The sequence below is a fragment of the Macrotis lagotis genome, chromosome 1 (genome assembly GCF_037893015.1).
Source record: "Macrotis lagotis isolate mMagLag1 chromosome 1, bilby.v1.9.chrom.fasta, whole genome shotgun sequence".
In the NCBI taxonomy this organism is placed as follows: Eukaryota; Metazoa; Chordata; class Mammalia; order Peramelemorphia; family Peramelidae; genus Macrotis; species Macrotis lagotis.
This window is the reverse complement of record NC_133658.1, coordinates 408,729,812-408,744,802: the sequence shown is the minus strand read 5'-3', so window position 1 is coordinate 408,744,802 and position 14,991 is coordinate 408,729,812. Positions and strand designations below refer to the sequence as shown.

General features: G+C 36.3%; 1 protein-coding gene across 5 annotated transcripts in view; it reads right to left on the bottom strand.

Moving 5' to 3' along the window:
• The window catches only part of NR3C1 (nuclear receptor subfamily 3 group C member 1), a 139,012-nt gene that overhangs the window by 18,856 nt on the left and 105,165 nt on the right, over positions 1-14,991 (bottom strand). For all 5 annotated transcript variants that reach the window (XM_074212705.1, XM_074212706.1, XM_074212704.1 and 2 more), the window contains exons 5-6: positions 7,784-8,062; positions 5,669-5,813 (exon numbers count right to left, since the gene is read on the bottom strand). In XM_074212705.1, coding sequence (XP_074068806.1) covers positions 5,669-5,813; positions 7,784-8,062 — 424 coding nt within the window. The remainder of the gene's footprint in view (positions 1-5,668; positions 5,814-7,783; positions 8,063-14,991) is intronic.

Sequence of the window (14,991 nt, the reverse complement as noted above, 5' to 3'; positions counted from 1 at the left end):
CTGGGTTTCAGTTTCCCCAACTATGAAATTCTGGGGGTTTTGCTAGATGATCTCCTATTTTCCCACCAGATAAAATACAAATTATCCCCAAACTTTTCCTTCATAGGAGATATATCCATACATAAACACACACACACACACACACACACACACACACACGTGTGTGTGTGTGTGTGTGTGTGTGTGTGTGTGTGTGTGTGTGTATGGTGTCCTATTCAAAAGAAACATCTAAATGTGTGTATATAAAAATATGATTTCTACACTCTTAGTCTCAGGAGTTGGTCTGCTTGTTTCAGTATTAGCATCCTCTGGAATTATGGTTGGATTATTATAGTGATCAGAATTCATAAGACTTTCAAAGTTATTTGTCTTTAAAATACAATGTTGTCTTTCTATAAATTGTTCTTCCAGATGCATGACATCCAATTTGTTCAGCGTTTTCTAGTTGATGGGCACCCCTCAAATTTCCATTCTTTTCCAATCAGTCAATAAATATTTATTAAACACCTAATGTATGTCAGGCACTGCAGTAAGCACTAAACCACCTCAAAAAAGCTACAACAATTTTTGTACATTATTAGAATTTGCTTTGCTTAGGACTAATTCCTCTTTTAATTTCTCTTCCTTGTAATTCCCCATCCTTTTGTTCCCATTTCACTCCCTCTTGAATGAAATACGTTGCTATATTCAATAGTGTGTGTATTTATTCTTCCCTCCCTTGACCAGCTCAGATGAGAATCAAGTTGAAGCATCTGTCACTCTCCATCTTTTTCCTTGTATTAGACTGGTTTACCCTGATTATTTAAGATAAAAGAAACTCTCCCTAATTTTTATGATCAAAGAACACACATATTGTCTCTCCATATTAAAGAATATAAGCTATTTATTCTTTAATCTCAAGATAGTTTATAGGGTTTTTTTCCTCCCTTAACTCCTGTATTGAATTTCAATTTTCAATACAGCTCTAGCTTTTGGTTTTTTTAAAAATCAGGAATGCTTGGAAATTCTTTCATTAAAGGCTCATTTCCCCCCTATAGCATTACAGTTGGTTTTGCTGGAGAAGTTATTCTTGTCTGTTAAGCCCCTATCCTTTGCCTTCCTGAACTTAAATTCCAAACTCTCCACTCTTTCATGGTGGTAGCTGCTAAATCCCATCGAACCTGAGTAAAGCTCCCAGGTACTTGAGTTTTTATACTCTGGTTGTTTGCAGTCCCCCCCCCCCCCCCCTTTAACCTGAAAGCTAGATTTTGGTTATAATATTTCTGGGAATGTCAGTTTTGGGGGTTTCTTTCCAGAGGCAACTAGATATGCTTTGTCCTTTAGTTCTAAGACATCTAGGCAATTTTCTTTTGTGATTTCTTGAAATATGTTATTAAAACTCTTATTTTTTTTTGTTCATAAATTCTTTTTTTTTTTTTTTTTGGCAAGGCAATGGGGGTTAAGTGGCTTGCCCAAGGCCACACAGCTAGGCAATTATTATGTATCTGAGGCCAGATTGGAACTCAGGTACTCTTGACTCCAGGGCCAGTGCTCTATCTACTGTGCCACCTAGCCACCCCTCAGTTAAATTCTTAACATTTTTTTTTCTTAAGTTTTCTAGGTCAGTTGTTTTTGCTCTAAGATACCTTATATTTTCTTCCGTTTTTCCTTTCCTCTTTTTACTCCCCCCCCCCAATATTTCTTGATGTTTCACAGTCATTGTCTTCTATTTGGTCCATTCTAATTTTCCTGGAGTTTTTTCTTGGGCAAGGTTTTATACCTTTTGCACTGAACTATTAATTTCCTTTCCAATCTTTGTTCTCTAGCTCTCATTTCTTTTCCATTTTTTCTTTCAAGACCTCTTATTTCATTTATAAAACCCCCCAAATCCCTAAAAAATTTCATCAACTCTTAATTTATAAAATCTTCCTTGAATTATAATTTAATTTGTACATGAGCTATATTTTTCTTTAAAGCTTTGCTTATAAATGCTTTGCAGTTATTCTCTTCTTCTGGGTTTTCTTGGGTATTCCTGTCATCATAATAGCTTTTTATGGTGGAATTATTATTCTTTTTTTAGGTTTGTTTGCTCATTCTTCCAGACTTCAGACTTGGTGTCAGGCCTGGGTACTCTGTACTTCTGGAGAGGAAATTTGGACCTGCCCAGCTGTTTTCTTGTGGTAATTTGATATCTCAGGGAAAGGGCAGAGGTCTGCTAGCTTTTGGTGATTCCCAAAGTGATCTGCTCCAGGGTGATATCTAATTCTTGCCCACCCTGTTCTGACCTCTGCAAGTTCCTGGCTTGGATGTGGATCTGAGCAACAGTGGACTTCTGTTGGATTTAGCCAGTATCAGTCAGCTGGGATCCAAGTTTGGCTAGTAAAAAGTGAAAGAACTGCAAGATTTCTTTTGGTCTGGGATTCTTGCCCTGGTTTTTCCTCTGCAAGCTTAAAATAGGACTAGAGGTTGGAATTGAGATCCTGCTCTGCTCCTGGAAGCCACATAGCCACTACTTACATCTGAATACAGTTCTTCTCAATGCAAAGCCTATGGCCTAGGATAATTCTTTATTCCCAATTCCTGGGTGCAGGTCCTCTCTTCTGAATTCAGACCTAGGTAGTGGGCAATGAACCTGCCAGTTGGCACTTGTTCCTTAATAAGTACAAAATCTTGGTTATGGGTCTGGAAGCTCAACTTGTCCTAGTGCCCAGTCTTTCCTTGCACTAACGTGCTCCATACTGTGCATTTCCTGCCAGACCCTAATCCCAAGGAGGTTCTTAATGTGCACTCCATGAACTTGATTTTTAAAAATATTTTTATAACTGTAGTTGAATATAACTGGGTTTCCTTTATAATCCCATGATATTTTATTTTACATAGTTAAAAATATTCTGAAAAGGGGTTCATAGGTTTCACTGGGCTTTCAAAGGGGACCATGACTCAACAAATGTAAAGAAATTCTGTAGCATGCTCCACTGATCATTCTCTCTTTTCCCCAAATATTTACCAATATACAGTCTCCTTCCTAGCTCACTATACAAATGTTCAAGTCTCCCCAGCTAAGAAACAAAGCCATAAAACAAAAAAATCCCCATTCTTCTCCTGATCTGCCATTCTTTCAACCTTTCATCATAACCTCTCCTTTTCAATGCTAAACTAATATTTATCCCTTCTAGCTTCTACACCACCCATCATTCCTTAGCCCCTACAATCTGCTTTCTGACTTCATCACTCTATTGAAACTGCTCTTTTAAGGTTGCTACTGAGCTCTTTATCGATAAATTCATGGTTTTCTTAGTCCCCATGAGATCTTTGACCTCACTGAAACCTACATGACAATGGTGATTGTTCTCTCCTCCTGGATACTTTCTCCTCTCATAGCTTCTGTGACCCTTCACTCCCCTGATTTATTTCCCTTCTGTTTGGTCATGTACAGTTATTTAATCTAAGACCCAATTTGCTCCTTCATAAAATGGGGATAACAATATCTTTTGTATGTACCTTAATAGATTGTTCTATTAATGTATAAAGTGCTTTGTAAACTTTAAAAACCTATACAAATGATATCATTACTGTCATCATTTCTTAGTCTTGAGGTATGAGTGTTCCCCAAGACTATGTTCATTCACTAAACTCTTTCTCTCAGTAATCTCCTCTTCTTCCATGGCTTCATTTTCTTTATATTGATGATTCCCAAATCTATATATCTAGCTCAATCTCTCCCAAAATTTTAATCTCATATCTCTATATGTTTGATGGATTTCTCTACCTGAATTTCCAACCATACCTCATATGCAACATTATCCCAAACTAAATGCATCATCTTCTTTTTCCCCCCTTCCTCCAAATTTCTGCATTTGGCTGGGGGGGGGGGAGAAAAAGTAGAGAAAAGGGAAACAATTATCTTTCAGGTTTGAATCTAAAGAATCATCTTTGACCCTCTCTCCTTAATTTCACCACTGTTGATTATTAGACAAGTCATGTCTTGGGCAGCTGAGAGGTGCAATGGATAAAGAACTCTGAATCAAGAAGACCTGAGTTCAAATCCCATCTCTGAGACTTACTAGCTGTGTCATTCTGGATAATTCATTTAACCTTCCATTTGCCTTAGTTTCTTCAACTGTAAAAGGAGGATAATTACAATATCACCTCACAATATTGTTGAAAAGATCAAATGAGAGAATATTTGTAAAGTGTTTAGCACACTGCCTAGAATGTAGTAGTTGACAATATAAATGTCAATTCTACCTTTATGACATCTTTCATATCTATCCCCATCCATCCAGTCTCACAATCACCCCTCAGGTCTGACCCTCATCACTTGTCTATGTTGCAACAGCTTCCTCTTCATCTTTCATGTAGCTCTCAAAACCACAATGTTTTCCTTACATACAATAGGGATTTAAGAAATTCTTGTTGAATTAAGACATATAAATATGATGCTATCCAGTCTTGAGACTTTCTTTCCCCAAATCTCTAATTCTTTCCTTTCTCTCCCTTCCCAGGCCTTATGTACATATACACACTTTGGATATGAGGACTTATATTACACATCTGTAACATTTTGCTTTTTTGCTACTTATTGAGATAAAGCCCAGATAGTTTTAAAAAAGAGACAAGTCAAAAAGAACTAGAAATTATGTATATACTAGATTTTCTACAGTTTTTTAAAGACCCTCCAAACTTTGTTATAACTCCTGAAACAGATAACCAGATGAAATTCTTCAGAGTATTTATAACTGCAGTTATCCAATCTCCACTCAAACCCCTCAAGTGAGGTGGCCATTTCATTTTAAAATAGTATCAAAATTTTTTGAAAATACTTCCTGATATTGAACTTAAATGTATCTCTTTCTCTGCCTCCATCATCCTCATTAGTTCTAGTTTCTTTCAACTCAGAACTGGGCCAAAGACCAAACACCTACTACAATGGAACCAGCATCACTTGATCGAAGAAGTGAGAGGTGAGCTTCAAATGGCTGTCACGATAAAAGGTTAGTTCTTATCAACTTTCTTGTTGTTTAAAGCCCCTGAGCTTCCCCTCCCTCACAGTTACTTAGTCAAATCTTCCCCACCTGGGGGGAATAGTGAATAGAGTGGTCAGTCCAAAGTCAGGAAGACCTGAATTCAAATCCATCCCAAACATAAGTACAAAATAAATGCTCCTTTCCCCCATTCTTTATTCAAACAGGTCTATATATTTCTTTGAAACCCCATTCAGATCCTGTCATCCAGCCTTACTTGTCCCTTCCAATGTCACATTCTTGGCATATATAACTGTTAACACCAATATAAGTGGAATATGATTAAAGACAAAGGTTCTTCTTTCTTTAGGATTTTGCTGTATTTTGACTATATTCTCTTAATTCTATGTAATCACAGAAGCCGAATAATTTGATTTAACTCCAAAGATATCCCTCCATCCTTACAGGACTCTCAATGACCCAATGAATAAACCTCCATGGGCCAAAGATAACTTCCAGAACATAATCAGCTAGACAAGAATAAATGTCCCACATCTTTTGGTCATCTCTGACCAACCAGAATTAATCAAGTCTTCCCAGCTTGCTGGGGTTTTCCATACTTCTTTTTCACTCAATAGCACAGAATATCATAATACTAACTCATATTTGGAAAATGAAGATTGTTCAAAATGGTGGTAGGTAAAAATTCCTCAAGTACAACTTACTCATTTATAACCAGATCAGGAGCAAAACACAGCAAGCTCCCACTTGCTTGTTTATATGATCTCCATCCTAGTGCAAAAGACATCAGGAACATCCAGGAGTATTGCAGCAGGGTCATTTGGTCATCCAGGTGTAAGTTTCTGAAACCTAAAGTAAAATCAAATCAAAGTGACCAAAATGATAACTTTAGTGTCCATAAAGATCATGATGTACAGCTATGATCACCATAATTATATATATAATTAATTATACACAATATATTACATTGCCTATAGGCAATAGCAGGAGAAGAATAAGGATTTCATCAGTACAGGAAATTTCTAGATAAGGAAATTCCTTCTACCAATGCAGGTTGGTGTCTTCTCTGAAACTTATATTCCTAAAGAGTTATAGAGAGCACTGCAGTTAGGGAACTTCATTAGGGTTGCACAGCAGCAGAAATAGGAAAAAATTAAATATTAAACATCATAGTCTTTGAATTAGTGATCTGTTACACTTAGATCTAATTCTTGCCTCCAGTCTTCTAACTGTCCAACCCCTTGCTTATAAAAGATGCATTTTAACGTCGAAGCATTTATCCCACCACATTTGTGGTCCCCTCTCAATCATCATTCATTCAAATAATTTTTTTAATTTATTTTTTATTTTTTTAGGTTTTTGCAAGCAAATGGAGTTAAGTGGCTTGTCCAAGGCCACACAGCTAGGCAATTATTAAGTGTCTGAGGCCGGATTTGAACTCAGGTACTCCTGACTCCAGGGCCAGTGCTCTATCCACTGTGCCACCTAACCTCTCCTATTCAAATAATTTAAGGATTAAAAAAATCATCTTTGAATTTTCTTCTTGTATATCTACACATAAAGGCATAACTCATCTAGATCTATGATTTCACGGAGACAGAAAACTTCCAGAATGGAAACTCTTTACACAACTGCAGATCACCAACCTATCCATAGCTTAAAGTGATGCATAGGAGCTCTAAGGTATAAAATACCTTACCCAAAATCAGAGAAGCAAGACTAATTTTCAGAGGCAAGGTCAGTTTTTCTGACCCCTTGGTTAAATTCTCTATCCATTATGACATATTGCCTCTCTAAGGCTATAACTAAAAACATAAGTAGACTGACTACTCTGTGTTCCCTTATGGAATAAAAATAAATTCTTTCAGATACTCACAACCTTGCTTCCTTGAACAGTGCCTGGGGTAATTTGATGTACTGAAAGAACAGCATAGGGGAGAGGACAATAATATAGAGTGAACTTCTTTGGTTCCTTGCTATGTCTGAATAAAGATTAGGTTCATTTTCTACAACTGAAAAGAATATAGGAATGGAAAAAAAAAACAAAAAAGGGAACCTCCAATCTTAGATTATTTATACAGAGCTTTAATGTTGGCAAAGTATGTTGACTCATAGCTTCTCACAACAGTTTTGTGAGATTTTATCATTCTCACATTATAGATGGGAAAACGGAGGCTAGAAGAGGTCAAATGGTTGCTCTAGGTCACACAGCTAATAAGTGTTTGAGGCAGGATTTGGACTTGGCTCTTTTTGACTCTAAATCAAATACTCTATCTACTATGCTACTTAATTGTCTCTTATATCTAAGGTGAGAAAGGAGTTAAAATATATATTTCTATAAACCATTAGGCCTATTGGATTCAAGTATTTTCTTTCAAAAAAAGAAAAGGTTAAATATCTATCTCTATATATGAAAGGGTAGCAATAGATCTATCTATAGTTATAGAGTTTATCTCTAGAGTTATGTAAAAATCTATCTATGGGCAGCTAGGCAGCATAATAGAGTACCAGGCCTGAATTCAGAGGGATCTAAGTTCAAATGATCCTGAGCAAGTCACTTAATCCTGTTTGTCTCACTTTATTCATCTGTAAAATGAGCTGGAGAAAGCAATGGCAAACCACTTTAATATCACTGCCAAGAAAACCCCAAATGGGAGTCACAAAGGATTAGACACAACTGAAACTTGAAATGACTGGATAAATCTATCTAAATATCAAGCAATGAATTGATCTATATATATCCATAGACCTAACTATATAGATCAAGTTATCTATAAATCAATCTATGTATAGATTCATAGATCATACTTTCTTCTTACCTGGTATTGCCTTTGCCCATTTCACTGCTGCAATCACTTGTCGACCTCCTAACATGTTAAGGGTTGACATGATCCTCCAAGTGCTATCAGGCATTGTACTGTCATATCCTGAATATAACACCTCTGGCTCAATGACCTCCAGGAGTGACACCAGAGTTGGGGTGAGCTGTGGCAAAGATGCAGGAACCATTGTTTTGTTGATAGGACTTTCAGTATTCTCTCTTGATGATGTTGGATTGGGTTGCTGAATTCCTTTAATTTTCTTTTTTGTCTTTCGAGCTATGGGTTGGGAAAAAAAGATTAAAAATAAATTTTAGGAAATTAAGACTGATGATGACAACAAAAATCACCACCACTAATAATTGTTTCCTTTTCCGTAGCATCTTACACTTTAGACAGTCTCTTCCTCACAAAGACAATATAAATATTAATAGTTCCCATTGCACAGATGAGGTTCAGCTAGACTGAATAACTTGCCCAAAGTAATCTAGCTCTCTCCAAATCTGAATGGCTCTCTTACTACCCAATTGTGTTGCTTTTCCCCTGTCCCATAGCTTTCATTTAAGACAGCTGATCTTGCTCCCAAGAGTAGAGACACACTCTCAGGTCTATTTAGCTCAATTGCTAATGTAGCACAGAAACCAAATTCCCTGACAGAAGAATCAGAAGTAATGCTCTCTATCTTTGTTTCCACCCTGGTAAGCAACCAGTGTGGTCAGTAAAATGTAATAGCTACTTTTTTGCAAAAAGTATATACATAAATCCAATTTCATTAATATTTAATCATTGCACAATTTATTTGATAAAAATGTACTTTTACTCCTCTGCCTTTTAAATCTGATTATTTCACATCTGGCTGTCACAGTAACTATAACTGTATAAAAAGCATCTCAATGCTTTTTAGGAAAATTCTGTAAGTCTTGCCTCCATGTTATTATTCAATACCACTCTCTCAATTAGAGTTTCTACCTCAGACCTGCATAGAATCATATACTCATTAAGAAAAAACATCTCATCCAATTACACAAATTCTCTCTCCCATGAGAATAGAAGGATATTTTCCTTCTACAGTATTATGTTTACATAATAAAAATGTGGCTTTCCAGCACACTTGTTCTATGGGAATGCTCAACAAATTGCAACATGGTACAGAATCTTAGACTTGGAAGAGACCTCTGAGACCATATGGACCACGCTATATCCAGAGAGGAATCTCTTCTATAACATCCACCACAGGGGTGATCCAACCTGTGCTTGAAATACCTCCAGGGATGCAGAAACCACTACCTCTGGAAGTTCATCCTTCTGTGGGGTAGCTCTCATTGCAAGGAAATTTCTCCTGATAAGCTCAAATTTGACTTGTTGCAACTTAAGACTCACTGTACTTAATCCAGTCCTCAGGGGCAAATCTTATTCCTTTTCTTTGAGGCAATCCTTCAATTTATCTGAAGATACCTCCTATCTCATCCCCCTCAGTCTTCTTTGGACTAGTATTTTTTTCCCTATTTTGGTGGATCCATGATCTCACTGGATTTCAGATTTAGAGAGGAAGAAGGAACTTCAAGAGATCATCTAGCCCAATCCCTTCATTTTATAGAATAGGGAAACCTGGGTCTACAAAAATTAAGGGACTTGCCCAAGATCACTCAGTCAGAAAAGGGATTTGTACTCAGTCTATATGAAAATACTAAAAAATGTTTTTTTAAACTAGACCTCAACTATATCCTTCTGTCAATGCAAATCCTAACACTGCTACATAGCTTATTTCAGCTACCTTTGTACCTGTCTTCCTGTAAATCCTGTCAGAGACCTACATAACATTTCAGAGATGTTATTTTGTATTATTACTACTATTATCAAGGATTTACCACAAAGAATGTAAGCAGCTGTTATATGGGGATTTGTGGCTGTTCCACCTACCCTGTTGCTAAGGAAAGTGAGCATTCAAATAGCATGGAAAAAATTTTAACAGAAGATTGATTGGAGAGAGGTAGGAACTAACAAAAGAATATCTCGGGGCACAGGTGGCACAGTGGAGAGAGCAATGGCCCTGGAGTCAGGAGGACCTGACTTCAAATCTGCATCAGACACTTAATAATTACTTAGCTGTGTGACCTTGGGCAAGTCACTTGACCCCATTGTCTTGCAAAAACAAAAAAAAATTCTCATTTTTTTAAAGTAAATACTATTTGACTATTTCTTTTCTTTTTCTTTTTTCTTTTTTTTTAGGTTTTTGCAAGGCAAACGGGGTTAAGTGGCTTGCCCAAGGCCACACAGCTAGGTAATTATTAAGTGTCTGAGACCGGATTTGAACCCAGGTACTCCTGACTCCAAGGCCAGTGCTTTATGCACTACGCCACCTAGCCGCCCCTATTTGACCATTTCTATAGCAAAGCTGAAACCCCATATTTGAAAACATATACTGAACAATTTTAAAAACAAGTGTCTGTGAAGACTTAGGGACCAACATTTAACAAAAAGTAGGTCAAGATCTTTAAAAAATGGCAATGTCTGTTTCCTCAAAATACATATGAAAACTTCTTTGTTCATTTCACCCATCTTTTTCCAGGGTAAGTGGAATCATGCTTATGTAGGCTTTAGGGACCAATATATTCATGGTAGCATTTTGAAGAGATGAGTTCTTTGGTTCTCTTGGGATAACAGGAAAAATGAATACTTTTGAAAGAGCTCATCCTGGCATAAGGTTACTTTAGGACTAATGTTACTTAAATGCCACAAAACTATGCTACAAATGTGACTCACTAGCATACTTCTTAACCATAATGGCTGTCAAAAGTGTCTGGCACCAAAAAATACTATTCCTACCCAGATAATAGATTCAAATAGATTAATAGGAAGGAGACAAATATTTAGTTTTAAGCACCTACTATGTTAAATAGCACTTAATAAATATTACTTCAACTTCATAAATATTATCCTCACAACAGTTTTGGGAGATAGGTTCTATAATTATCCTCATTTTCCAGTTGAACAAATGAGACAGATAGAGGTTAAGTGACTTTGCCCATGGTCACTTCACTAGTGTCTGAAGCTGGTTTTGAGCTCAAGTCTTCCTGATTTCATTTCTGGTATCTCTCTACTGTACCATCTATCTGCCTGGTTAGGCTTTCAACATAAAGCTATAACCTCCTATCCATTTTCAAGCATCATAGAATAAATCTTAGTTTATTTAAGTGGACCTCAAGATTGTCCTAGATAGGTATCACAACACTATAAACTCCTCACTTTGATACTTTAAAAATCCTTTGATATTGTTCTGAGATATAGTCCTTGAATGGCTCCAGCATTCTTCATTATTCTGACCTTATTTATACATATAAATATATAGGCATATATATATATATATATATGTATATATATATATATATATAAATACTAAAAATGTTTTCATCTTGACTTTTTATTCATAAAATTTGGGAATACAAAACTCATACTGTTTTCTTTTAACTTTACAAACATACAAAACATATACACATGTGTATAAATGTATGCATGTGTATATATACATATATATATATATACATAAATCCATATATAAATGTATACTCCATCATTATCAACCTCAGCTTTCAAGATAAAATACATAAATAAATCTTGACAGTTGGTTAGCATGAGACACCTCCTCCCCATTGCACCCCCTCTCCAGTTGCCTCTCTATATGGCAACCTTTTACTCTCTTGTACATCATAAGTTTGTTAGACTTTGACACTATAGAAAACCTAGACTGAGAGGGCTCCCAAGCAGCACCAAGGCTCTTTCACAAAAATTCAAAGTATTGACTCGCTACGGTTCACTTCCACTTTTTTGGAAAAATGCTTCTGTAGGAGAGTAGTAATGAGAAACACAGCAAGCTCCCATGCATGAAACTTCAAAAAGACCTAGAGAATGCACCAGACCTAATCCTGAAGGGGAAATTCAGAACAAACAAACATAAAAGTGTGTCCTTTGTCTAACCCAAGTCAGTATAGGGAGGCAGACAGAAGTCTGCTGACACAGGAGATGTGATCTGAACAGGAACACTAGCAGCTGGTGGAACACTTCAGTGCCCAAGAAGAGGCTTTATATCAGTGGAAGAGGAGGTTCTGGACTGATACCAGACTACTGTGATATGGATGAGTATCAAATTGGTTGCTTTGTTTGCTCATTACCTAGTTCTGGATCACAGATCAAGACTAAGTATTGAGAAGGGGACCTTCATATGAGATGATGTTCCTGGGTAGGGAATCCCAGTAATGGAGTGACTTGATCCTCAGGGGCAGAACAGGACTTCATCTGGCCCTGACTGAAGAGAAATAACCAGGGCAGGAATCCCAAATAAAAGAAAAAAAAACTACAATTCTATCACTGTGAATTGGCAGAAATTCCTACCTGGCTGATAAGGGCTAAGTTCATCAGCATTTTCTTGTTCTGACTGAAATCTAGGTCAGGATCTTACAATGCTCAGATCAGAGTGAAAGGGGTGGGGGTAGGAGGGCAAAAATCAGACTTGCCCTGCATTAGATAACTTTGGGAGCTTCCAGCTGCTGAGAAATTGGAAAAAAAACCATACTCAATATTCTAAAAAAGCAGTAGCAGACTAACCTAGACTTTCGTTAGAGAGTAAGACAGAACCTATATCTAAGATCAAATCTGAAGTCAGGAAATAGGTTAGAAGAATAAGTAAATAAAAAAAAGAACCCCATCATAATGAGATATTAGGCTGGCAGGCATACTCAAAACAAAAACCCAGAAAAAAAAAGAATGACTTCATCTACAAGAAATGTCTCAGAGAAAAATATGACTTGAGTACAAGTTCAATCAGAATTCCTAGAAGATATGAAGCAAGAGTTTAAAAAAAGAGTATTTTAAAAATTGAAATGAAAGCACAAAAAATTAAAAAAATGAGTTATTGAAGAAAAAATTGAAATAATTCATAGAAGTATAAAACCTGACCCAAGCAACAAATTCCCTGAAAATTAGAATGGATCAAAGACCATTAGAATGTTTTCATGTCACAAATAAAAAGAATAAAAAAAAAAAGAAGACATGCACAAACAATTGATTTGGAAAACAGACTGAAGAGAAAGGAAAAAAAAACAAAGAATCACTGGACTACCTGACTGCCATAATAACAAACATAACAACAAAAAGATCCTAGACATCCTATTTCAAAAAATCTTAAAAGAAAACTGCCCTGGTTTCTTGGAACTTGAGGAAGAAGTGGAAATGGAAATAATTCACCAGGTCACCTCCTGAAAGAAGCATGAAATGAAAATGCCTAGGAATATCACTGCCAAAAAAAAAAAAAAAAAAGAAAAACTATTACAAGCAGCCAGAAGGCAAGAATTCAAATACTGAGAAGCCACAGTCATTATCACACATGATTTAGCAGCTACCACTATAAAGCAGTGGAGAACCTGAATATGATATTATAGAAAGCAAAGGGTTTATAGCCAAGAATAATTTACCCAGCAAAATTAAGTATAATGCCACAGGGGAAAAATGGATCTTTAATGAAATAGAGGACTATCAAGCATTCCTGATGAAAAAAAATCAGAGCTGTATACAAACAATGAAGTTCAAAACCAGAAGAAATATAAAGATAGGTAAACATGAATGGACAGTGATAACTGATTAAATAAGGACAAACTGTTTAAATTCTAATATATGGAGATGATATATGTATTCTCTCTGAGATTAGACAAGGACTGGGAGTGGTTCTGCTATCTCTGGATGACTTCAAGGGAAAAATGAAGAGGGGGAGGACAAGTACAATGGGAGAAAGGGAAACAGATTAGGAAAACATTATAATTAATAAGTACAAGACTTTCTTGTAGGAGGGGTGGATGGACTTGATTTACACTTCAATTTCATTTTCATCTGAAGTGGTTAAAAGAAGGAAGGACACATACAGTTGGGTACAGAAATATATTTAACAGAGAAATAGGGAATAGTGAAGAAGGGAGGGGGATTTAGAGGAAAAACAGATTAAGGGAGAGATTTAGTCTTAAGCAAAACAATCTTAGTTTAAGGATATACAAAAATTTTTATGGTTCTTTTGAGGTAGCAAAGAATGGAATTTGAGAGGGTATCCATCAATTGGGGAACAGATGAACAACTTAGGGCCCCAAAACATGTTGTAATACTGTTGTTGTAAGAATTGATGAAGGGCATGGTTTCAGAGAAATCTAGTTAGACTTATATGAACTGGTACAAAGTGAAGTGAGCAGAACCAGGAGAACAAATTATACAATGACAGCTATATGGTAAAGGCAAACAATTCTGAAAGAAATGGGAACTTTTATAAGCCTAATTACTATCTGATATTCCCAAAGACTAAAGATTAAATATGTTATGAGATCTCCTGAGAGAGGTGAAGAACTCATAGTGCAAAATGAGATGTATTTTTAAAAAAAAGTCAATGTGAAAGAATTTTGATTATAATGGGGTTTGTTTACTTTTAATTCTCAAGTGGGGAGGGGTGGGGGGGGGGAAGGTGAGAGGACAAAATCATGAAATCCTGCTATGAATCAAACTTGCCTCATTGTTGCTGCTCATTACATTTCTTTGTCTAGCCATTGCGATATGTACCAAAGGTTGGCTTTATTAAAGTGGGTCTCCTCAGACCCTGGAATGCCTATGTAGTTTCCCTCCTCTGACAGAATAATTAAAAAAGGGGGCTTTTTATTTTAGTTTTCAGAGTTAACAGATGTTATGATTACTTCTGTGAACTCTTTGGCATTTTCTTCAGAGTTAACACAATTGGTGTATAAACCTCTTTGGTCATTTTTTTTCAGGGTTTGACATCTTCCACTAATATATTTGGTATCTGTGAGGAAGAATGAGTACAATCTGAAAGTATTATGTATAGGGAACATATATGACCAAAGCAACTTATAATTCTGAAATTGTGAATCTTAATATTCTTCTTTCTAAGGGGCTGAGTTCATGTATGGATGTTGAACAGATGGAACTCTTATGCCGGGTTGCTCTGTGAGGGTTCTATAGGACTGCTTTGCTGTTGGGTTATGCCATTATTCTTCTGTAGGGTTGGGCCACTTTGCTCTTTCAGAAAGGGCAAGTGATTATCAGCCTAGGATCTGCAGAAGCTTCTCCAGTTCTGCTTTTTTTTGATAGGAACCCTAAGAAGTTTCCTACATCAAAGGTTGCAGATAAGTAAGAACTACAAAGATAAAGCTGCTCTTTTA